A 17,545-nucleotide genomic window follows, 5' to 3' on the forward strand; every position below is an offset into this window, starting at 1 on the left:
CAACCAGGCCAAATTATCATGCTTATTTAGAGAATTAGGATTCAGGATTTTCAGAGGCAAATGTATCTAAGATGTATATCACCTACAGCCATAGTGGTGCATCGTCGGTTCCCTCTCACCTCCCAAAAAACATTCCTGTAGGTGTATTATCTACTCTAAGGATGAAATATGGGATAGCATCCTAATCTAATGTGTATATCTGCCTCAGGTCCAGTGTTCCTGGTATACAGTCTAGATCCACTGCAACCCCGACCAGGAGAAAAGAGTTCATGATTAATTAATGAATGAATGCATGTTAGGTAGTGGAGCACTCTGGCGTAAATTCCCAGGCCATCTTTGCTAAACAGTTGATGCAAAGGGTTTGGTGTTGTGAAGTAGTCAGGAACAAGAGGTAGGATGCTTGCTGAATCTGCCAGGAAGGAAGCGACTTGGGCTGCAAAGAAGGGCTTTGGAAGGTACTGGATAAAACCATTGTTGGCCAATTTGGTGCTGAGCTGAGACCAAGGGCATTCTGGTCTACTAAAATACCCTAGTGTGTATGATTGTGTATGCTCTTTAAGGTTGGAATAGCTCAATGGCATAACCCTACAATACTTCCATATTTATGAGGATAACTGGCCATTTCATGGTCCCTGAGGTCAATACGTTTGCGCAGGCCACCTGATTTTTCCAGCAAGTTTGAGATCTAGTAAGTGAGGGCCCAGATCAGAAAATTTTTTTAGCCACACAAACCATAACCACACAGTAGTAATTAGTGCCCCATTGGCAAATGGGCCCGGGAACAGAAACACCCATATTAAGCTTCCTAGTGCAAGATTTGAAGGTGTATGAGGGAAGTGTTTCTGGAATAGTTCTTGGCACTGACTGAGAGGCAGGGGTTCATGAGGAGGATGATATGGTAATAAAGGCAAAGTGGCACATCTTTGCAAAGTTACAGCCTGTACCACAACACTGACATATCTGACCTCAGGCAGGGAGTTTCTGAGCTCTAGTTTTATAATAATATTAGCTACAATTCTCACATCCTTGCTGCTGTTGTGTCTTGCTCCAGTGATCTTGTCCAGGTTCGTCATCAGTACAGACGGCATAATTAATAGCCTGTTTTGGTGGAGAGTTAACAGCTAATCACTTGACAAATTCAGCTGCGGATAGATAACAGGTTGATAGCAAGTGGGGGGGATGGGGTAAGGTCATGAACAAAATAAACTTTTGGATTACTAGTGTGTTCCATGAGTTGGTCCTGCATGATCTAGGCAGCCTGGTAGACAACCGGTTGCTGATGGCACTCTTGTAGGATAATTTATCTGGGGATTACACCTTGCAGGAGAGAAAAATGAGCATCTAGCAGTTTAATAAGCTTCAGCATACAGTGTTGCAGGCCCTAAAAATATTTGAACACGTGGTATACCTTCACCCTAAGGTAATGGGTTAGCAGTCTGAAAAGAGTCTAGCCAGCAAGACCACGGCACAGTGGATTCACTAGGGAAAGTGAGGAACAGAGGAGGAGGCAGCAGTGTAAACTCCTCATCAATCTTATACGGCATAAAGGGACTTAGCACCAGGATTTTCATCAATCTTTCTCTTACTCATGCACAGACTGGACTCCTTTTTCATAAACCCTGCTGCCACGCTGCATGTACAATACAGAGCACTACATAGTGTAGGGGGAAAGGTCCACAGCTAAAGTCCTAAAGACTTGACTCAGGTGTTTCAGAAGAGGAGTCACTGTCAAACTGTTCTGGACACTGTACAGTGAGCACCAGAGTTAGCATACCCTGGTAGTGTTCTCATCATGCTAGTATACCTGACTGAAGGAAGGACAGATGCTGGGTTAGAGTACTTTTCCATGGCTGACAGAGTAAAAAAAAAAAAACTGGTCTCCTTTACCAACAATCAGTGTGATGATTTGACATGTGAATTCTTACCACTTCGGGGAGCACTTTGGTGGCGAGAGCATGGATGGCCTTAACCAGGATGGTTAGAGCAGACAGGATAAACACCACCCCCAAAACCACACAAGCTCTGTAGAAAAACATATATTATGTTAGCCAAAGAAAGTTTGACATTGGGACAAATTATTAGACTAAATATGAGTTTTGAGTCTTTTGTAAATACAGTTAAAGCCTCAGACACCTAAAAATAGCATCATGGCCACACCAGAACCTTTCTAACAGGGACTGGGATCAATAAATTTTAATCTATTCTTAAATACATGTTTTCTGCAGTATGAACCTCTGTTACTATTTTGGTTGCTCATAATTCTCTATTACAGCGAGGAATAAAATTTGATGGGGTGTGCTGTTTTGAAGTGTTTTGTTCCACAGCAATTTGCCAATTTTTATTTAGCAAAGAACAGCATGTCAGGAGCCAAGGGAGCAAAATAAGCCATGCTGTCTGTCTGTCTCCCCTGTCAATCACAGCAACACTAGCCAATCATAGGCATGCGTGAACTGATGTATGCAAAAGAGGGTAGATAGCGCTTTCCTCTGAGTGTGTTACGCTGCCCTGTGATGCAGCATGAGCAGCAGTATGAAAATATGTGTTAGCTGGCTTCATGTGTCTTGGAGGTAGCACGTGTTAGCCTTCATCTTGTCCAGTTAGTAGCTGTCATAATACAAGGGAGAACTGGTTGGTGGGTGGGAATTTGCAGGTGACCAAATTTGGGAGAAAATGGGGGAAATGAATATCACACTTTTTTATCTATTTATAGTTATTAAAGTTGTGAAACAGCAATGACAAGTTAGTTCCTGTTATCACTTACTTTATAGCAGCACCAGTCACCAGCCTTTCTCTCAAGTTAGACAAAAAAACATGCAGCTCGTCATGTTACCCAGAAACCTCTATCATTAAGACATGCGTGAAACTCCATCATCTGTTCTTTTAGCCTCATGCTAATGCTGACCTTTAGGCATGGTGGTAAAACTGAAGATTCAAGATTATTCTGTGGCAGAGAGATTATCCCACAACATGTTTATACGTGACCTTTATAAAATGATCTATGACCAGCTTGTGTTGACAGGTTGCTCAAAGCCACCATGGATTGCATGCTCTAGTTCCTGTATATTGTGCTGCTGCTGGAAGTAGATCAACCTCTGATGACAGTTATAATCCAAACTTTGTGAAATTTCTGCCCCAGAGTGTAGAATTGAAAATCCCATTGGATTAATAAACTTTATGTAAGCATATGCATATTTATAATATTTACAGGTATTTGCTTGCTATGTTTACTAACCAGTGCAAGGAAGCACAGAAATGAATGCTCCACCCCTGGATGTGCGAGGCCACTATGCTTTTGGCGTAAAATGGGAAAATATTACAGGAAATGTTAACCGTTAACCCGATTTAACCAACAAACCCAACTGCTGCACTTATTTATGGGATGCAGGGTTTGGTACTCTTGTTTGCATCAAATCAAAGTGGCGATCTAGGTGAGATGTAACCGCTGAGATCAGTTACGCACTTTCCTGGCTTTGATAAGCTGCAGCGTGACGCACAATCCCAGTCCTCTTATTAGAATTAAAAGTATTCTAATGAAACGAACAAAAAAAAAAAAAGTTGAGAACCCCTGACTTAGACGTTTTTCTGTTATACTTAAGCAATATCACCCGAGCAAAAGTATCGGCACAGTTGTGATTCCATGGGTGATCACAGTCGTGTCGATATTCAGTATAACTGCACAACTGTGAGTGCAATATTGCTTTTATACAATAGTGCTATAAACAAGAAGTTGATATCAAGTAAGTAACATTTCGGACACAATATGGTCAAATGTCTTGTTTATTTTTGCTCCGATAGCGGAAATAGATTCCAAAGAAGCCACACCCACTCAATATCACGCTGGCTAGCTGACTAGCTAGTTCACATTGATTTGTACATTCCCGTTAAAGGTTCTTCCGGTAAAATTGGTGTCGCTTCTTCCTTTTCACCTTCATCTGATGAGCTTTCAGATTTTAAGCCAAAAGTTATATTCCTGAAAAGTATGATTGGATAATGTCGCTAGTTGCGAAGTAGAATTGGAATTTTACATGGACGAGCGGAGTGATACATACAGTGAAACGTCCCAGTGCGGTTATAGGAAATATAGGCACTCTTGGAACGCCGTTCAACCAATCAAATTAGTGGACCTAAACTAACTGTTGTATAATGTAACATATTCAGTATTTCACATATTCTGACATGTATCATGGGCACCATAATTTAAGAATACTCTGTTCAATGCAAGGCAATTTGCCTGGACAAGTCTGGAGAGAGTATGCATATAGTATCAAATGGTTAAAAAAAAATTATAATGATTAAATAATTACAAATGGCATAAATAATATTAATTTAAAACACTGCATAGAGTATTAACAAAAGTGGGTTCATGTTTATTGGCTCTTTTGCGTCAGCACAGCTAGCAAAAATTACCTCCCCATAGAAACCAGGTGGCTTGAATCATTACTCATTTCTTTAGTGCTATTCATGATAGAAGAGTGCATATGGCCTGTATAATTAAGGTCAGTCCAATACTAATTAAATGTAAAAAAAAAAAAAAAAAAAAAAATACAGTTGATATATGATGAATCTCACTAATTTACAGCTTTCTCTATGTTCTCTTTTATTTCTCTTGGTGCTACTGCAATAAGTATGCTGAGGATGGTTGGGAATGTTTTACTGCAGATGATCAGGGCTGTGCTCAGAATTCTGACGGCTTGATTAGGGCGTAAATTGAGATGTTACCAGATACTGAGTTTCTGTTTTAAAGGTCAGGGCTTGAGCTTACAACTTCACATTTGAGTCAGATTTAAACAAGGAGCTGGGGATAAGTCCTTCATCTCGTATACAACTTAACCATATTAACCATATACACATTAGATTGTGTATCATCTATCATCAACTTTCTTTAGAATCGCATGTAAATCTACTTTCCAAGAAGAATATATAATTATCCGAAGTAGATTTTAACATCAGTGCTTTTAGAAATGCAGTAATGCAATAAATTGTCCTTAACTGACATGATTTAACACAGTAGTCAATATGAAGAAATCATGAACATCAGCATTAATACACCGTAAGTTACATTAACAAAGTAACTAAAGGAAATAAGCTGAATAATCAACGTCTTTATTAACCAACGTTCAACCCAACAATGAGTAAAATGAAGCCCATAATGAACCAAAATGACCATAACGAGGCTGAAAAGCAGGTCTTAGGCTGAAAACACCATAATGAGGCTGAAAAGCAAGTTAGAATATTTACAGCTGGAGACCAGAGTTGTGGACGTTATCAACATTTAGAATCATGCTGTGATTTAATTTGTGCTTGTGTATATATGGATTTATATATAGTCATGGATTGAAGAAAAATAAGGTTTTTTTGCCACAGAAAAATCTTCAGGACAGAGGAAATTGCCCTTTCTTGTTTCTTAGTCACATGACATGCTGTATTATTATTATTATTATTATTATTATTATTTGTCTTATTAACTTCTTATTAAAAAAGAAAAGAGGATAACAAGGACGCAGTTTATCGCTGCTATGCTGTACATGATAACAGCTAACTTGCTTCACAGACGTTCCACAACATGTAACTATAACTATGAACTTTAAGAAGACTTTGGGATATCACTGATTATTTTCCTTTAACAGCATGCCCCGTTGTGGATTATTTCTCACTTATCTGCTTCATCCGGTCAAGTCAGACTTCCTACTTGGCTACAATTAAATCATTCATTACTAGCCTGCTTATTAGCACATGACCTAGCTAGCTAGGTAGTCTTATCAGTAGGCTGACATTAACTCATTTGCTACACAGGACAACTTACAAATACACTTTTTTTTTGTTTTTTGAAGATCAGGAATCACTGATCTAATGTGACCAAATGACTGAACACTGACTTCTACTTGAAAACATGTTAAGCTGTGCCTTCATGAAATAATATAGTATGCAGATTTCAGTTAATATCAGGGTAGGAGTAGTGACAGTGGTACATGTCTGAGGTGTGTGTGTGTGTGTGTGTGTGTGTGTGTGTGTGAGGGGGTTAATCACATATTTGGATCATCATATATCATTTTAATCTATTTTATCATGTCATGTGCTGTGACTCATACAATAACAGAACGGATAACAGCTGGTCCCAGCTACTGCCAACAATATATCTAAGCTCAATAACATGATTAGGGACATAAAATTAATAAAAAATTGTACCGCCACAGTCTTAAATTGTAAATTTGGGATTTAATGTATGATTATTTATGAACGGGTACGGTCTTACGGCTGTGGACTGTACAAGCGAGAAGAGAGTCACAACGCTTGAGTTATTATATCACATCTGCAAATAAAAATGTCATATGCCACGGTAATAAAAAATCAACAATAATAATAATAATAATAATATTAAAAACCTTTAGTGATTTCACATCAGGACTTTGTCTCATTTATGATAATGGCTGTGGAAGGAATGGTTAGAAAATGATGCCTTGCTCAAATTCTCTCTAAAAGAATCCTGAACTGTTCTGCATTAAGCGTTTTGTGTTTGTGTGTTTGTTTAATTTCATCTAATCGGTGAACAACAAGCCTCACAGCTCAGGATCTGTCTGGAGTTTTGCGTGTTCTCCTCATGGGTTTTCTCTGGGTTCTCCAGGTTCCTCCCACCTCCCAAAAACATGCCAGTAGGTGAACTAATGCCTTCACACCTTGGTGTCAGGGTGCGATGGACTGGATTGGCTGGATAGGCTCCAGATCCATTACCAGGAGAAAGTGATTACTGAAGATAAATGAATGAACGGTTAACAAATTTTTTTTTTTTTTTTTTTTTTGTAGTTTCGTTTCTTTACTCTAATGAATGTTATTATGCATGAAATTAATGTAGACCTGAGGAAAAGCAGCTGCTGCAAAGCAAACAGCTGAAAGGGATTCCAATGAGATGAGATGAGATGAGAAATGGAGGTTTCGCTTTATTCCACAACACAGTGTGTCATAATCGCATTAACGTCAGAGTTTAACACAGCGCCGTGTGAGCACACGAGCACAAATGGTCACGTCGTTGACACAAAATTCCTTTTCCTCCCAGAGAGGCAGGTCTTACCAGCTATCCAGCTGATATCTGAGCTGTTTGCTTGGGCTCATCCTCACTGCACGCTGCTGGGGAATAATTAGCTTTGCTCTCTAAACCTTTGCAGCCGAGGTTCTTTCACTAATGATATTCACACGCGCCCACACATGCTCACGCTGCCAGCAAGGTTCTCAGGAGAATTTTTGGATTTAATTGCACTGGATTTAATTCAATCAGACCAGAAGAGACATAAATTGTGTGTGTGTGTGTGTCAGATGGTCTAGTTATGCATGGTTAGCTAGGGAGTGTGTTTACATTGTATGTTAGTTCAGAGTGAGTGTTAGTCTAGTCTTAATAAACCTCAGGCGAGGTAACACCCCCTTTCACTCACTCCATTGAGCTTTAATTTATCTTGTGTCGCTGTTTTTTTTTTTCTTGCTTGTCTAATCTCGAACAGCTATGTGATGCCTGCTGGCCCAATAGAGAAAAGCGTAGAGAGAGAAAAGAAATAAAAACATCCCGACGGCCATATAATGGCATTTATTTCCAAAAAGTGCCAGTAGCTATCATTAGTAGCTAAGCGCGAATTTAGCAAAGTGGACTATAAGCCATAAGTATTACTATTATTACTAGTATTATTAATAAAAAATTAAATATATAAATTGTTAATGTTGCAAACTTAAGCTCTAAGTTCCAAGCAGAGCTGGGCGATATGATAATATAATATATTATATAATCTGATATTCCGATAGGGTGGTAAATGATGTCAAAATATGCCTTTCTACGATATCGTGTATATCATGATATTTTTTTAGGATTTTTTTTTTTCATAATAAATAAAACTTTAAGGATAAGCTCATTGAACAATAGCTGAACTTTCCCACCATCCACTATTCACATCCATACGCACTGCCACTTCACTTCTATTCATTTTCCCTTTTCTTTACTTTTCCCATATTCACGCTATACAACACTGTATATCCCTGTTCATTTTATCACTGCTTACACTGATCTATCTATCTATCTATCTGTCTATCTATCTATCTATCTATCTATCTATCTATCTATCTGTCTGTCTGTTCATCAGTCTATCTATCTATCTATCTATCTATCTATCTATCTATCTTTGTTTGTCTGTCCATTATCTATCTGTCCATTATCTATCTATCTATCTATCTATCTATCTATCTATCTGTCTGTCTGTCTGTCTGTTCATCTATCTATCTATCTATCTATCTATCTATCTATCTATCTGTCTGTCTGTCTGTCTGACCATTATCTGGCTGTCTGTCTATCTATCTATCTATCTGTCTATCTGTCTATCTACCTATCTATCTATCTATCTATCTATCTATCTGTCTGTCTGTCTGTCTGTCTGTCTGACCATTATCTATCTATCTATCTATCTATCTATCTATCTATCTATCTATCTATCTATCTGTCTGTCTGTCTGTCCATTATCTGTCTGTCTGTCTATCTATCTATCTATCTATCTGTCTGTCTGTCTGTCTGTCTGTCTGTCCATTATCTGTCTGTCTATCTGTCTGTCCGTCTATCTATCTATCTATCTATCTATCTATCTATCTGTCTGTCTGTCTATCTGTCTGTCCGTCTATCTATCTATCTACCTATCTATCTATCTATCTGTCTGTGTCTGTCTATCTATCTATCTATCTGACCAAAAGCAGCTGTTTTGATGTTAAAATTTTGTAGTTAATCTTTAAAATTGTAAAACATTCCAATTCTTTACAGATTTTTACATTTTTCCCTCTTTTTCAGTGTTAAATATTTTAATTCTTTTTTTCATAAATAAAAGTATTGTTTTTTTTTTACATTTAAATTAAAAAATTTCAATATTAAATAAAGTATAATCAATTTTTTTTTTACGCAACACTGCTGTTTTGCTGGCTGTTTTGTTTTTTTGTTTTTTTTTAGCAAATCTATAATATCGTGATACATACTGTGTACTGTAGAAATGTCTTTGAGAATCATCATATGACATTTTCATCATTTCGCTCACCACTTCTTCCTTATCTCATGTGGATACTATAGACTTGTACCTAAGAGCTGCTGCTGTAATCATAAAGCCTGCCCTCTGATTATTTTTCACTATTTATATTTCCTTGATTGCGTTCCTTTTTAATAGTGTTTTTGTTTTCTTCTCTTTTTTGTTTGCTGTAATTCATCTCTGCAACTCTACACTACACTCCAACCAAGTGTAAAAAAAAAAAAAAAGCTGTAAAACATTCTATCCACTGTAGTCCTTGTCTCAGTAGCTGAATACTAATTGCAATTCAGCACAAACCAGGGCTTGGTGAGGGATTGCTGATTTTCTTAAGTAAAAGGCTACAGAAATAGATTTTAGCCATTTATAAAAAATAAATAAATAAATACGACTATCCCAACAGGAAGCCTCCCGATTATCCCTCCATCACTGATCTTGAAACTGTCTTCTTCCTGCTACAGATGTATCCAGATGTCATACTTAATCATTTCAATTTCTTAACCAGCTATCATATTCATTTAAAAAAAAAAAAAACAAACCTCTCCTCTAAACCGAGTTTCTGTTCAACCTGAACAAGCACAGCTAGCGCTTCTGTCTCCGTGTGATCAATGAAAGTTTCATTTGCACTCCAGAAATCATTAGGATCACTGATGCGCGAGAGGAAGTGCATGCTGCAAATTAGCACAGTGTGTGTATTCTACACTGTTCTCTGTCTCCTTACTGCCTGACCTTTATTGACCTTTTCCGTATTGGCTCATCGTCCAAATTTCATCCACGCTGGCTCATCCTCAGGAAGAACGCTGGTCTCGTTGAAGACATTATATTATTATAGTGCTCGTATCCGGACACAATGATTAGGGCTTGAAGAGAAGCTACCAGGTGCTGAGCTTGTGTTCCAAAGGTCAGGGCTTCAGCTCTTAAACTCTGATATTTGAGACAAGATTTAAAAGGAGGCTCGGAGGATTCGACCCCTCCTCCAACCATGCATGTACATAATGTACACCTCACAGGGAACATTCTGTACGCTCTAAGGCTACTGACACCCTGGTGATTTTTCCTGCTCGCTTTTGTCTTCTCGTCTACAGCTGGTTATGTTTAAATCCATCCTGAGAATATATTCATTATCCAATCACTTTAAATAACGCACTTTAAATGTGCACGCCTAAATCAGAATACACAGACTCAAGCCAGTCTGAGTGAAATGTATACAGAACAAATGAGCAAGAAAAAAAAACCAGGATTATTGAGAAATCTGACTAAGCGGTAAAAGGCAGCGACTCACGGAAATATAAAAAAAAGATGGTAAGAGGGAAAACAAACCAAATAGGAGACTGTGAGTATCAATGTAATGCTGTAAGAGCATTTACTCGTTCTTTAATAAGGTGCGAATGATAGTGAGTAGGGTTAGCATCATTGCGGAATTTGTTTCATTACCCAGTTGCCTGTAAACAAAAAAAACGCATTAACAAAGCAAAAACGAAACAGCAAATCAGAAAACACAACAATTCTAATGAGACAATAGCGAATCAAAAGACAGGAGTGTGTTTTTAAAAAAAAAATCGCAACAGCAAAACCAAAAAAACACCACAACAAAACAACGATATCAGACGTCAACATTAACTCAAAAAGGAAAAGTGCAGGTCGTTATTGAAGATCACATGCTTGTTGCTGATTGGCTGCAGCGATCTGAGAGACGGTGGAGAACGAACAGCCGGGGAAAGTTTCAATAAATATACGTCTGCTTTTATTCATTATTATCTCTATCTATCATTCGTATGATGCTATTTTGGAAAATTTGTCCGGCATTGATGAGTATGTGAAGTATATGAGCTGGCTTCTTCAGAAGAAAGAATTACTCCTTACTATGATAACATAAGTAGCTTAGCTATGCTAACTAGACGCCAGCATTAATAGCATAGCATTAAATAGCATTAAATTGGCCATTAACCCATTCGACTTTGCTAGGCAACTGAAATCTCAACTAACACGCCAAACTAATGTTAGCTAATGTTTATTAGTTCATGTCGGAAAGGTCGCACATGCTTCTTTGTTGTTATGGTAATAATGACCCTCACGCTATCATCCTCAATTCCACGTCCTCCAGGCTGCCTATCATTGACTCTGTTTCATCCTCAGTCCCTAATTTTCTCTGCATCATTCCTCTCTTATATTTATTGCTCTGCTTTCTTTTCCCTGTTCACTTGCTCACCTCATCACTCATTCCCTCTTTTAGTTTGTGTGTGTGTGTGTGTGTGTGTGAGTCTAAATCTGCTGGCTAACGAAGCAAGTGACATGAACAACCCGCTCCTGTCATTAGAGGCTGTTTAAATGAGCCGCAGCCACTCACGAGGCTCTAGTGTGCCTTTCAGAGAGCCTGGTTCTCCACTCCGCCACACACTCTTTCTCCCTTTCTCTCTCTTGTTCTCTGCCCATCTGTCTGCACCTTTTTTTTTCTGGCGTTGGAGACTCCTGGTGCTTCGATGACTGGAACCAAGCAGAGCCATGTGGTTTCCAGGCTGCTTAAACGGAGCTATAACAAGAAAGCTGGAGAACGTTCAACTTCCACATTACAGAGCTGCCAGTGAATCGACACTTTTCTTCCTTTTTTTCTTGCCTTTCCTCACAGCGCATGCCAGAAAAGCGCTACACTAAAGTACACCTCAGGTTCCACGCTCAGCTGTTTCATCTCTCATCTCTCTCTCTCTCTATCCCCCATCCCCCGCTTCGATCTGCTTCACCACAGAATCCTCAGGAGACTGCAGCTCGCTACTCTGATGAAGCCGGTAGCTACTAGCATTGCATTTCTTCACTTCTCTCTTTTGTCTTCTCCATCTGTCTCTGCTTGTCCTCTACTTCCCAGTCTTTCACATAGCACACAAAAGCCTTGCTGACCTTTAGTCATCGCTATTCTCTCGCCCAGCTCTGATAACAGTCAGTGGATCGACTACCACACACAGAGAGTGTGGATCTAAGGGGTCCACTTCAATCTGAAAGCTAGTTTTCCTCAGCCTCGTGAGACACAAGCCACCTGACTCTTCTCCACTACCTTTTTGGGAAAAATTTGGAAAAACATTTGTGATTTGTGATGGACGTGAAGTAATAATCTATTCAGTTCCATTCTTATTAACTGTGCATGGGTAGGTAGCAACTTTAAGGCAAAATTTCATTTCTTATTGTAGATGTACTTCCTGTACTACCTAAAATACACCAATGCCGTGGTTCCACCGCATTTCAAAACCTTCTTACTCATAATTTAACAGAGTAAATTATGATCTGAATTAATAATTCAGCAATGCTAAGTATAAAGAAGCATCATTTACCAGAGTAAATAATGCTTGTTTATACCTCAGCACTGTTGAATTCTCAATTCTGGTTGATCTTGATTGATTTTCTATAACAGCACTACAGACATGGTGAAGTTTTCTGTAAGCAGAAGTTTATTTACCAATATTGAACTTTGTAACAGTCAGAGGTAAAGCTGTAGCCTTAAATATTCCAATACAGGAAAGTCTTTAGGACTTTAGGGTTTAAGGTTTAAGGTTTCTTGGAAACATGACGTAAGTGATAACAGTGATAACTACCTTGTTTCATGTGTAACTAGAAATGGATAAAAAGTATAAGAAGTATAAATCACTTGTCCCAAACAAAGAGCATGTCCCAAACAGCATTTTAGACACACTGCTATAGAGTGATAACAGTAACTCCACATCACAAAACCCCTTCATTATTATTTCTTTCATATTATGTGTCTGCAAAGGGCAGCAACATGAAAACATACCCAAGACGATAACCCTCCCTGCCAACAGAGGTCACTGTCACCAGAATTTTAATCAGTTTTAGTCACTATAAAAACACATGGTTTTCACATACACATTGCGAAGTCTTGCCAATATATCCCATTGTGTGAGTTGACCTTGTTTGACTAGTCCTTTTGGATTATCCTTGATGGTTTGACTATTGATGTCTGACTATGTTTGACCTTTGCCAATGTTTTCTCACAGTGATTTTTGGTTGTATTTAATAAACCTCTACACATTGTCCTCAAGTGTATCAGTTTTCAATTTCCAAAGACACTAGAGTATTCCTTTAAGCGCTATTCAGTAAATATTGCCCTGATAGCAAATGAGTAATGGCCTAATGCTGGCCCACATAACACCATGAATGAAGGCAATGAACTCATCCGAATCTGACCGCCTGAATATGACCACAACTCCTTACCTACAACATTAATGAGAGTGTATCTCAGAGTAGAGTTTACAGCTGGGCCACGAAAACTAAAATGACATACCAGCACTGGATTCATTTGGCCTATATTCCAAAAGCTATTAAAAACTTTAAATGTGGCTTCTTTGGCCTCTTATGTGCTTAAATGCAACCAAATTTGGCCTCAATTCTCTGACTAGAAGCGAGACAAAATCCACTTCAAACACTTTTAAGCACCAGTATGGTCTCAGTACTCACATGTACTCTCTGTGGGCAGAGTGCACAGCTGCTGCGTTGCTGTAACGCCACAACACGATGATGGAGCTCAGCACATCTAGTGTGGCGTCAAACTGGAAAGCAAAACACAAACAATCGATCAGTACAAACCACAGGTGCAAAAGTATCCTTAATGCGATGGAAAAAAAGTGTTTGGGTAAGGTGTACTCACAGCAAAGCCAAACGCAGAGGCACTGCTTCTCATTGCGGAAACAGCTGGAAAAGACCACAAAATTTTCGCGTCAGAGTCTACTTCCATAAGAATCAAACTATTTGAATTAAAGTTCAATGATCCAATTCAGATATTGTAAAAAAAAAAAAAAAAACAGTCTGAACATTAAGTTTTATTGTTCAGATCATCTTAACACTGCTATTACTATTAAGAAATAAACTGCATTTAACCAGTGTGGCTCTTATATGCTACCTGAAGCAGTGGTTTGAGCAGTGAAGGAGTGGCAAGGAAAAACTCCCTGAGACATCATGAAGAAGACACCTTGAGAGGAAGCAGACTCAAAAGGGAACCCATAGTGCAAGTATAAATCATTACTGTTCAAGAGAACTTAAAGGTTCTGTGTAAAACCCTAGAACATAATGTTTGTCCATCACAAGTAGGACCATTCTGTGAAGCGAAAGAACCCTTACCAATCTAAAGAGGACTTTTATTCTGCCTCCAGTTGGAGAAACTCTCAAGCATTTTATGGTCGAGACATTTCTATTTTCTTGTTCTTTTCCTAAAGTGCATAAACACACTCCAAACGATCACGCTTGAATCTTTAATTCTTGATCACATCATCTAACTTGCAAGAATATCACTAACAAGGTTTTCTATCCATCTAATATTAGCAATATTACACATCTTCCTCAGGGATTCTTTGGGAAGTTAACAGTTCTTAGTTTACTAAAGGGGTTCTACTTGGAAATCTGAAAAGGTAGAGACTTTTAGAGTTCTACATGGAACTATTAAGTATTTCCTCACGGACACAAACCAAATAACTCCAAATTTCTCTTCTTCTAGTGCATATAGTTGCTAGCTGTTTAATATTATATGTATGTCCACAGTAGATCTGTATGAATGACTAGAGACAGGACTCCAGGATGAGAGACTCTTAGGTTCTAGACATTGCCGTCAATTTTTTTGCTTGGCTCAATACATTTAACCATCGACCCTGATATGTACCAAACCTCCAATCTAGCATCCATGTCTGTTAGCATTTCTTCATGTGTGCCACCATCTACACTCCTATGCACTAGGTACTAGATGACCCATATTTCAAAAAGGTAGTCAACATTTGTTTTACATTTTACATAATTTGTAAACTAACTCTCTGCTCACCCTTCATGCCTTGTTCCCATGACGATAAGTGATTATGATTTGGTTTTGGTGTTCTCTCCACCCACTGTCCTGTGATTGGTTTGTCACCTAACTGTGTGCACCTGTTCTGTGTTGCCTCGTTGTTTCTTCATGTCAACTCTGAACCATATTTCTCCCATCCTGTGTTGTTGCTGGGTTCTCAGTGTGTTTTCTGGTTTTGATCCATGGCTGCTTTACTTGTCTATGATCATGTGTTATACTTATCCCTGTCTGCTTGTGTTTTGAGATAATGAACTCTGGTTAAAATTGATGGATTTGCCTTAATCCGTACCCGCACTCACGACCTGCCTATATACACCACACGTTACGGTAATTAAATAAAGTATATACCTACAGGTCATGTACGTTTAGCTTCCTGTTGTTCGTCGTCAAATGCTAATTAGCCGATTAGCAGGCGAGTTATTATCTAGCTACTGAATAGACTAAAATAGTATGTTAAAAGTTATGGTGCTCTTTTCTAGAAGATCTCACAGTATATGTTCACTGCCCTAAATGGCATGTTCTTTTTCCTAACGAATGTTAGAATGAATTCTAATAAAAATGTCACTCGTTTATTCTTTCATATTAATATTAGCGTCTAAATTATTCATATTAATCAAATCTTTTTCATTGCAGTTGTTTTTTTTGAAAAAATGTGTTTTTTTCTATTGAGATTGCATGTTGTGTTGGGTTTTTTGATCTGTTTTGTTTTGTTTTTTCATTTTGCATCTCCATCTCAGTAATGAGAGCCTCTAATCTTACCTAATGTGGCATTTTTAGGGATATACCATCACTGGATCACTAATATTTCAAATGCAGTCAGCAGAATTTTCTAAAGAGTGCTGACTCTACTATCTGAAAGCTTTGAGCCCATCGTCTGAGTTATGACACATCTGAAAATCCATAATGCATAATGAGGCGCCATGGATATATTATCGTGCTTCTCATATTAGGGAGATGTGCTACAGTGTATAGGCTGCATAATTGGTGGAAGGGAAAAAAATGTACCATAACAAACTCTAATACTTTTGAGTTGATGGCTCAGGAATACAAAGCACCTAGGGAATCTGGATTCATAACCTGAAAAAATGAGAGACTAATGCTGAGAAGTGCTAATTCTAATGCATTTTCAGTCCTAAGACCATGGTGTTACATAATACAGATCAGATCCAGCATCAATTAAATTCAGATATATTAATTCTATTAAATTTAATTTCTTTTTTTTTCCACTTTGTATAGTGCCTTTTACAATATACCTTGTCATGAAGCAGGTTTACGGATTTCTTGATGTTGAAGAATAGTTATGGTTTTTCATTATAGCTCTTCTTACTTTTCATACTAGCAGCATGGTATGGTATATATTTTTACTGGCGCATGTCAAACAGTTCTCAGGATTCGTGTGTTAATGAAAACCTCCTTACAATTCAGCTATTGTGAATTGGAATGTGTTTGCCAGGGCCTAGGAGATAGCTTTATCTGTGTGCTGACCTTGGGTTAGCAGCCTGGGTAAGATGTTTTGAGAAAGGGCTTTTGTGGTATGGAGTTGAGAACTGAACATTGAAGGGATAACAGCTGGTTGAGGACTGAACATTGAATGGACAAGACTTGTGTATGTACATGAAGGCTTCAATAAAACTATTCCTCTTGCATCTTTATTAAGAAGGAAATCAGAAAGTTACTTCACAATCCGTTAATGTAGATTTATATCCCTAATGGGAAATGGGAGGCCAGAGTGGTAAATAAAATCTCCCAGATTCTTCCTCATGTCGAATCTGGGAGATTTTATTTGCCACTCTGGCCTCCCATTTCTAATTAGGGATATAAATCAGTACAGAATACAGGTGTGAAAGAGTAAAGGCAAACAGTACTAAGTATGCTGAACAGATGCTCAGTGAGAGTATATTGTTTCGTCTTTTATTTTGGGTTTTCTCTCACTAATCAGGAGCTCCATCCTTCTTTCAGGAGTCTCCGAACGTAACGAATGCATGCGAAAAGCACTTGCAGTGTGACAGCATGTAATCACAGCACTTCAATTACCGCATAATGCAAATTACAGTGTACCGTAATTAAATGGATTGTCACATTGAGTTATAATGCTGCGTATTAACTCTATTATCCATCTCAAGTTTCGCAAGAGAATTCATGTAGCCTAAGGCAGTGCTGAGACCTGCTCAATTATCTTTTAATTTTTCTGCAAATTTCATTTTAACCAATTCCCAGGCTGGCATATCTCTTCCCAATCATCAAACATGCTTACAGGTGGATTAGATACTCTAAATTGCCCCTGTGTGTGTGTGTGTGTGTGTGTGTGTCAGTTTGTTACTCTGCACTGCACCCAGTGTTTCAGGGATAGCTCTTGCCAAAATTGCCAAAAGGACTGTCCTTGATAAATCTCAAACAGATACCACATGGTGCCAATGAAATTTGAACCCAAGTCACAGTTAGGAATTTAGGGAATTTAGTATGAGGTTAGGTCTGAGCTAGATGGGGAACTTAAAGTTTAATAGGAAAGAGAGAGAGAGAGAACGAGAGAGAGAAAATAAATGGTATCTTCCCAGGACACTAGACCTCCCTGACAGCAAAGGTCCTACTTCACTGGGTATTGCTCTACTTGACAAGCACTTCCTGTTTACATAATATATAAACCAAACTCAAATGAACAATCCTTGCGAAGTCT

The 17,545-nt window shown here is 38.3% G+C and overlaps 1 protein-coding gene across 1 annotated transcript in view; it reads right to left on the reverse strand.

Moving 5' to 3' along the window:
- tmem163b (transmembrane protein 163b) overlaps nucleotides 1–17,545 on the reverse strand; it is a 49,857-nt gene that overhangs the window by 14,097 nt on the left and 18,215 nt on the right. The window contains exons 3-5 of the mRNA XM_026947752.3: nucleotides 13,690–13,733; nucleotides 13,500–13,591; nucleotides 1,926–2,022 (exon numbers count right to left, since the gene is read on the reverse strand). Coding sequence (XP_026803553.1) covers nucleotides 1,926–2,022; nucleotides 13,500–13,591; nucleotides 13,690–13,733 — 233 coding nt within the window. The remainder of the gene's footprint in view (nucleotides 1–1,925; nucleotides 2,023–13,499; nucleotides 13,592–13,689; nucleotides 13,734–17,545) is intronic.

Source organism: Pangasianodon hypophthalmus, chromosome 25 (genome assembly GCF_027358585.1).
Source record: "Pangasianodon hypophthalmus isolate fPanHyp1 chromosome 25, fPanHyp1.pri, whole genome shotgun sequence".
Lineage (NCBI taxonomy): Eukaryota > Metazoa > Chordata > Actinopteri > Siluriformes > Pangasiidae > Pangasianodon > Pangasianodon hypophthalmus.